Below are 8814 nucleotides of genomic sequence, written 5' to 3' on the forward strand. Positions count from 1 at the left end.
TTTTAAGTTTTCGGCGGACACAACATCTTTGTATGTGGTGCTGAGGATCAAACCCAGGCCACACGCATGCCAGGCGAGCGCGCTACCGCTTGAGCCACATCCCCAGCTCCTGTAAATTTAATTTCTACTGAGACATTTTAAAGCTACTTTATGTAAATACTAGATCCTCTTGTTTCCAACAGCCCTGGTAGGATTTTTGCTCCCTTCAGTCCCTGTAGCATGTCATAAATGCTTCTTAAGCAATTTTTACCCCGTGGGTGGAGATGGGCCATGCACACCTCAACCCTGTCTGCCCAGTGCCCAGTTCTTAGAAGTTGAATACCAGGGGATAAAAGAGGAAGTGTGACCTTCAATTCCTACAGACTGTGGCTCCTGAAGGGCCACATACTTAGTGAATGCTCAACAAATGCAGACCCGCCTCAAGTACCAGGCCTGTCAGTGGAGAGAACACAGAAGAGGACTCTGTAGCTGTGGTCTGGGCCCAGCACCACCTGCCACTTCACCTTCCTGCTTTTGTTTTCCTGTTCTGTAAAACGAGATCCTTAACCAGCTAAGTCCCATCATCCCAGGTGTGGGACATGTATAAAAACTCAAACTGAGCAAAAAATATATACAACTCAGTAACTTTTGAAATAGATTTTTTTTTTAAAGTTCTGTTCTTTTGAGAAAAGAATGATTAGGTGAATGATTAGAGCACTCATATATATGAAAAATATATAAAGGAAATATGAGCTGTAGATTATGATTTCCAACCCATTTTAATGTACCTCTGCCAATTTCATTGAAATATTTGCAGAATTGAAAATTTGGGACTTAATGGGTTAAATTCTGCCCTTTTTTTTTTTTTTTTTTTTTAGTACAGAAACATCAGCAGCATGTTTTTGGCCCCCTGGGTAAATCCAGGAAATGCTGGAGAAGCAGTGGGGGAAGGGAGAGATGGTAGCCAGCCACCACCCCTCACCTGCAGCAACTTCCTCCCAACTGCATTAACCCTGCAGCTTGGCAGTAGGAGTTTCAGTATGGAAATGGGAAGAGCTCAAGTCCCCAAGTCACTGTGCCAAGACCTCAGCCGACTGCTTGAGCCCTTGCATGGGCACTCTCTATAGTGCAGGCACATGTGGAATGCTGCTCTGCATCAGCACCACCTGTGGACAGCCAGTTACACAGCTGTCTGCCACCTGTGCTCTCTGGCCTCTCTACTGGATGGTGAACACTGACTATCCACTCTTCTGGAGCAGGCTTACTTCCCCAGGTACAGGATGAGGTTCCAAGTCTCCAGTGATCTGTGGGGCTTACAGCAATGGTCCCAACCCTGGGAACAATTGACAAGAACACAGCATGAAAAGCATGCTGCGGCCTGGGCCACACTCCATGCCAACAGAGCCATAGCTTGCCTTGTTACTAGCATTCCTTGCCCACCTCCCATGTGCTGCTTCATTTTTCTGCACAGAACTTAGTACCACCTGATATGCCATTTGTTTACTGTGGATCTCACCCCTCAGCTGCAATGCAGGTTCTTCCCAAGCACAAACAGTGCTGGCTGAGTGAATGAATTCTACATCTTGCTCCCTGCCCATCTCTTAAATGTCTATTGTTGCCAGGTGCCATTCCTAGGACTTTCTTCCTGCCTCACTTCCTCTCTTTAGGAGAGCTGGCCCAGGGCCCAGAGTTTTGCCTATCACTGAATGCCACCAAACAGCTACACTAGAATGTTACAGGACTTCATTTGTAATAAATTCAAACCTAAACCTTCTATTTTCTCCTGTACAAATCTGCTATGTCTCATGACCATCTTATTTTCACTTATTATTTTTAATCAGTGTTATCTACAGGTCAAGCTGGAAGTGTTGGTGTCATCTGCAAATCTTTTCTCTCTCCTGCACAGTATGCCAGTTCCCTGACTACTCTAAGGAGCTCTTCAGCACTGTCACTCCACTGTCTCTTTGCCTTTGGTCTCTATACCATCACACTTTTTAAGATCTGACCCCTTCAACTCACCCATTTATGAAGACATGGCCTCCCCCGCAGCTTCCCCAAACTGGCTCACCCGCTTACCTGACTCCATGCCTTTATGCATGTGGCTCCTTCCATTCTGTCCTGTGGCTGACCCCCACTTCTCTTCCAAACACCTGCTCAACCATCATCATCACTGGAAGTGTCCCCATTTCCCCCCAGTGTGGTATTACAAGGTAAAGTGTGCTCAGAATATTTCCATCTTCCATCAGGCAGTGATTCTGTGTTCAGCCAAGGTGGGGGCCTGACCCAGAACAAATCCAGGTTTAGAGAATGGACCACTGTCACTAGACCATCAGTGAGACACAGTGTCATGTGCAAGCAAGACACAGACCAGGGAAAGGGGGTGTGCTGGGGCTTTATTACTTCTCTAGACACCTGGAATCCGCCTTCTTTCTCAGTTTGGGGGTTCCAAGGCTCCCACCACAGAAGGGAAGAGCTGGAGGTTCCCTTGCTCCACACCAAGGAAGTTATGAAGAAGCAGGTGGCCCACGCCAGCCAAATGAGTGCTTTCTCCCCAGTCTGCACTGGAGTGAGGTGAGCAAGGGAGTGAGGAAGCCATTTTGCCCATGATGGTGGCAGCAATACCTCTCCCACACCCCACCAGAGCCAGTGGTGTGCAACCATGCTGCTTCTATGGCATGCCTAGGACAGTGGGGACATTTGCCCAGTTTCTCTTTTTCCCACCCCCTTTCCAAAACTAACTAAGCTTTCCTGTCCAATCTGAAAGCTACTCTATCTCCTTCCAAATAAACTCCATTTCTATTTAAGAATTAATTTTTGTTGTGTCTTACTGAGGAGTTGAGATAGTCCATAAGAGCTTCACCTGCTCTGCCAAGGCCAGCCAGCTAGGCCCTTCAAACATAAAGCTGGTTATGCTGCCACAGGGGACTCAGATGGGGCAGGAGGGTGGCTCAACTGGGTGATGGGTAAGATTCCTAAGTGAGTGCTGTTCAGGTGAAATGACTAAATGACTCGGCAGAGCAGCGCTGTTTGAGGGGTTCTTCCCTGGCCTAACATTTCTTACAACAGTCTCACTAACTCTCCTTTCTAGTGCCAGCTGTCACTTCCTGACTGTCCAAGTCAGGCTGTCACTGAATTTTTCTGAGCCTCAGTTTCTTCTGTAATAAAGTGTTAATGACAGCCATGCCTACTTCACAGGGCTATTCCGAAGAATTTAAATAAAACAAACAAACAACAACAACAACAACAAATCAAACAGGAGAAATGCCCTGTAAGCTTGCAGTGTAGGACTGTTGCATATAGGACCACATTGGTCATGTTTATTCTGATTATTCTGTCTCCTGCAATTTGGCTTCTGCACTTACTCTTCTCCTGAAACCACACTTATACTGGTCACGTGAGCTCCTGAACATGAAAGTCCGCATTGCTGGCTCTGCTCCATGCTATCCAGCCCTCACCACTCCTCCCTTCTCCCTGTTCTGGGCAGCAGTGACACCCTACACACTCCCTCCTCCACACCCCTAGGCATGGCTTCCTCGTTCTCTGAGGCAGGTGGTCTCCAGGATGCTGCCTCACCCCTCTGCTCCTTTTCCTGTCATTCTCTTCCACAGTAACCTCAAAGTTTCCACTCCCCTTTACCATTCCTGGACTCCACCTCATCTGTTCCGTGGCTGTTGCTTGCTAATGCTTTTGCTGGTCTGAAACATCTGCACCTCTAACCCTTATCTCTCTGCAAAGCACAGGAACCAGTGGCCAGCAGGTAGGTGCTCAAAGAAATGTGTACCGTGAGTAAACAGTGGAGTGAATAAACACAGCCGCCTAGCTGCCCACTCACACGGAAAGCATTCTGCATTGACCTCCCCAGCCCTGTCACCACACTCTAAGTCTCCAGACTGAGCCAGGTCTTCTCAATTGCTCCCTGGTTCCACACCGGCCTCACATGTGGTCATTCCTCTCTTCCTACCCCCATCACATCATTATTCCTTGCCAATGCTTTCTCTCCTCTCAGCCACAGTACTTCTGTCCCTCCTTCCATGTGAACTGTGTTACAGGCACAATCTAAGGACTTCTAGAGCTCAAGTGTTTTCTCACACCCCTGCTTGAACATCCTCTGTCTCCTGATGCCTATAAATGAAAAGCTAACTTCCTGCCTACCATTTAAGGATCATATTGATCCAAACTCCTTTCCCCCCATTACCCCTTTATACTGGTCTACATTTAGTACTTGGTTTTTCTAGAACACACCTTGTACTTTCCCTCTTCTGTGCCTGTTTTTATTGCTTTTCCCTTCCCCACCCCTATTCTTATTCAAATCTGCCTCTCTCAATCTGGAACATCCTCTCTTCTGTGAGCCATCATGGCTCCACTGGCCCCTCCCCATCCGTGCTGACCACTTCCCATCACTTGCCTGGTGTCTCTTCTTGTCAGATGAAAGCTCTGGTTGCTCTTGGGGCACCTATAAGAACTGTTTCTGCATGTGCTTCAGAAATTTGGAGCCAGCATTTCGAGATTCAAGATCAACCCCTGCCACCTCCTACGTGAACATCCTTGGGCAAATTATTTAGCCTGTCTATTTTCTTACCTGTGAAAAGGGAACTTCATCTATCAATTACTACACTTCCTTGGGCTACTCCAGGACCTCAGTTAAATAAACCACACATAAAGCACTTAGCACAGTGTCATGGAACAGTGAGCGCTCAGAAAAACATAGTAAACACTCCTAGAATCCATGAATAAACTCTTGTGGTGCTGTAGAAAGCATGACACTAACAGCACAAAGGTATGGAAGGTGGTCTTCTCCCTGGAGGCCCTTATAGATTAGTTGCAACCAAAGCACAGTGCCTGGGCATGGCGGGGTGGTACAGTATCCACACAAGCACCTGATGGAATGCCACTCACCACCCCCATCTGTGAGGATAGAGCAGGAAGGGGTTTGCTGACTCCATGAAATATCTGAAGGAAGGAAACAGGTGACTCCAGGCCAGGGAGAAGCATTTATAGTAACACAGATTGGGGATGGACACGTGGTATCCCAGGAATGGGTGGGAGACAGGAGATGAGGCAAGTCTGAAGGGCCCAGTGACCATCCTATGGGCTGGTGGGGACTGTGTCAGGGCAGGTGAAGATGTCCCCAAAGTTCTGGGTGTGACAACAATACTGTCTGCTTCTTACAGCACAGATTGGGTTTAAAACATACATTCAATACATCTTGACATAAGTCCCGTGTTTGAGTTGACCGGTCAGCAGGCTGAGACTACCCTCAGCATCTATCTGTCAGAATGCACACCAGTGCTTGGGTCCTTGAACTCCTAACCCACCATGGGGATGCTATGGTGCTAGAAAAATAGGGTCCCACCACGATATCCACAGACTTGTCAAAGGAAGGTTCTGTTTTTATTTTTTCTCCTAAAGCTCAACAGAATATAAGATACCATACCTGTATGAGTGTCAGACTGAACACCTTCTGGTATTTTCTCAGCCTAAAAAGAAATTTTAAAAGCCATTAATTCTGGCCAGGCATGGTGGCACATGCCTGTAATCCCAGTGGCTCAGGAGGCCGAGACAGGAGGATTGAGAGTTCAAAGCCAGCCTCAGCAAAAGCAAGGTGCTAAGCAGCTCAGTGAGACCCTGTCTCTAAATAAAATACAAAATAGGGCTGGGGATGTGGCTCAGTGGTTAAATGCCCCTGAGTTCAATCCCCAGTAGCCCCCCCCACCAAAAAAAAAAAAAAAACATTAGTTCTGAATGCCTGGAAATCTTGCTGCGGTGAGCTTGGGGTCCTAGGGCTCTTCTCACATACCTTATTGTTGCCACTGCATACTCTGATAATGGACACATAGTGTCTAATTTTTCTGCAAATACAAAACAATGCATTATTTCTCTCCTGACATGAATTTGATGGACATGTAGTTAATTTTTCATTATGAAAAGAGCTCCTCCTTTTCACAACACAAAATGCTTTAAGAGCATTTCTATTTTTTGGTGGCCAAGGTCAACAATAAATGAACAAACGTTTACAAACATCCTATGGTGTCTCTGGAGAAAAGAAGTGACTTCAGTAAAAACAAAATTTGTCCCCAGTCATGACAACAAACAGTAAAAAATAAATATTTTAAAAATGTATTGCATGTTGACCAACCAAGAGCCTTCAGTTTCCCAACATGCTATGGATCTCACTACCCTTTATATTGACGCCCTTTTTTGACTTCTGACAAACCATCTGTTCATAGTCACTCATGGAAACAGCCAGAGGCCAACACTGGGGCCAAGGTTCCCCCTGACCTTGGTTAACCAGACTCTAAAACAAAGCATTGAGAACTGAGCTCAGAAGCTGCTGACTCTTTCCCCCATTTATTTATTGTTCCTTCAGTTTTTTCACTTTTCCCCCCTTGATAATCAAATCCCTATGCACTTATCATTAAAAAAAAAAATTGGAAAGGACATAAAAGGGCATAGAATCAGAACAGAGAACCCACACAGATCCAGTTCCCTGAGGCGATCGCCAACTGGCAGCACAGCCTGGTGACATTGAGCATGTGAGCTGTGCAGTCAGTGCTGAGGGCTGTGACTGGCACCAGCACACGCGGAAGTCCACACTAGGGTTAGAAACTGAATCTCTCTAAGCCTCAGTTTCTTCATGTGTAAAATGAAAACAATCATGGTGGCAGCCTCACAGGGCTGCAGTTAGGATGAAGTGGCCCGTCTGGCAAACATGGGGCGCCGAGGATGGTGGGAGACCTGCAATTGCCAGAGCCAAGCTTCTCCTATTTGCCTCCTTTCTTATCTATGACTGATCACACACTAGGTCTGACTTCACATTTTGCTTTTTGCATTTAACATGATATCATACACTTTCCCTGTATAATTAGTGTTTTATGATCATCATTTTTAGCGGTTACATGTCTTCTATTGGGTGTTCCACAGTTCATATGCATAATTTTTCACTTTCCAAATTATTTCAATTAGGTTCTAAGATGAACCATCTGATTTTTTGTTTTGGTTCCTGATACATAATGATTTCCCATCTGTAGTCATATCTGTTTTACATAAGAATTTCCATAACTGATAGCATTTAAAATATTTTTAACAAATTTGATAGGCCTTTGCAGAAATGGTATATAGGTTATAATCAAATTAGACACAAATCTTTTAAATATTAGGGAGCATTCTTATCACACAGCTTTGAAAACTGACATTCTAGATGGATGTGGTGCTGCATGCCTATAATTTCAGCTACCCAGGAGCCTGCAGTAAGTTCCAGGTCAGCCCTGGTAACTTAGTAAGACCCTGTCTTGAAATAAAAAAGATTGGGGATTAGCTCAGTGGTAGAGCGCCCCTAGGTTTAGTACCCACACTGAGAAAAAAAAAGCCAAAACCAACCAACCAAACAACAACAAAACAAAAAACCAACCACACAAAAATAAAACACCTGACATGCTGATTTAAATACTTCGGACTGTCCCAAATCTGGTGTCTCTGGGCTGCAGGTGGAGGGTCAGCCTGCAGCTGTGAGAAAGTCATAAAGGAAACACTACCCTGGGAGATCATTCTGGTTGATACCTGGCCTTATTACAAGGCTTTTAAGTTCTGCAAGCAGTTCTGAACTTAAGTATTGAAAGCAAATTTTGCAATAACCCAAAACATTCTGGAATGCTAACTGAAGGACATTTTCCCCCCACTTACCCTCCCTGTCCAATGACAGGTATTATCTTCACATTTTGCTGTATACTATCTCCATTTTTCTTTTTGGTATAGTGAGTTCCTTGCCACTCCTATAAGTGGAATATAAGCATCATTACTCTTTGTGTTCAAAACATAAGCCCAAGAACATTTTCCACTTCAGTTCTGATTCATTTGCTAAGGCAATTAGGATAAAGAATTAGGTTCCAAATCCCAAACCTAATTTCAGGTAATCCAACAATTCTTCCTTAAACATCCAAAAATAACCTCCTGTCACACTGCTGATGAAAGTCAGTCACCTCAATCTAAGATGTCCTATGTTTTCAATGGTCATCTGCTGGCAAGAGGGGTCCTGGGCTCCAAATAAAGAGCACTCCCTGCTCCTCAGAACTCCTACCACTATAGTAGAGGAGGGAGCTTGGCCCAGCCCTTGATTTTGGAGAAGAAAAGTCTCAGGATGGGGCATGGAAGGAGCCATTCTGTGGCTACTTCCATCATGAACTGCTTCCAGCTTCTTTCTCTGAATGACTCAAGGCCTCCATGGGATGTGGGAGGGTTTCAGTCCCTCTTGCAGACAGGGTGGGAAGAATGAAGGCAGCCAGGACTGAACTTGGGTACCAAACTTGGGTAGAACAAACAGGTAAAACCTCAAAACGCAGGGGTGCAACTGTGTCTGTCATGCCCTCAAGGTCAGACAGGCCTGGTGATTCCCTCAGTAGGGAAGGGCAGTGCAGAAGCAGGGACATGATAAGGGCTGTGCTGTGGTGCTTCCACTTCTTTTGAGGTTTTAAGGAAGGCAGGAAGGGAGCTGGGTCTTATCACCATCCTAAAAGATTTTGAATTCAATCAAGCAGTCAGCACTTTAAAAATATATATTCAGCTTGAATCCATCCCATTTACTGATTCTTGGTTTTAATTCTTGCGCTATAGGAGTCTTATTAAGGAAGTTGGGGCCTTCTTCTCAGCAAAAGAAACAATCTGTGAGGTGAATAGAGACCCTACATTTTGGGAGCAAATCTTTATCCCTCACACTTCAGATAGAGCCCTAATATCCAGAATATACAAAGAACTCAAAAAATTAAACAATAAGATAACAAATAATCCAATCAACAAATGGGCCAAGGACCTGAACAGACACTTCTCAGAGGAGGACATACA

General features: G+C 45.2%; 1 protein-coding gene across 6 annotated transcripts in view; it reads right to left on the reverse strand.

The window, feature by feature from the left end:
* The window catches only part of Pde8a (phosphodiesterase 8A), a 157522-nt gene that overhangs the window by 29682 nt on the left and 119026 nt on the right, over nt 1-8814 (reverse strand). For all 6 annotated transcript variants that reach the window (XR_007342819.1, XM_048790197.1, XM_015493022.1 and 3 more), the window contains 3 exons: nt 7660-7748; nt 5777-5828; nt 5414-5456 (listed from right to left, as the gene is read on the reverse strand). Coding sequence is in view for 5 of the 6 variants with exons in the window: in XM_048790197.1 (XP_048646154.1) it covers nt 5414-5456; nt 5777-5828; nt 7660-7748 (184 nt within the window). In the remaining variant the exon portion in view is untranslated. The remainder of the gene's footprint in view (nt 1-5413; nt 5457-5776; nt 5829-7659; nt 7749-8814) is intronic.

This window comes from Marmota marmota, unplaced genomic scaffold (genome assembly GCF_001458135.2).
Source record: "Marmota marmota marmota unplaced genomic scaffold, marMar, whole genome shotgun sequence".
NCBI classification, from domain to species: Eukaryota; Metazoa; Chordata; class Mammalia; order Rodentia; family Sciuridae; genus Marmota; species Marmota marmota.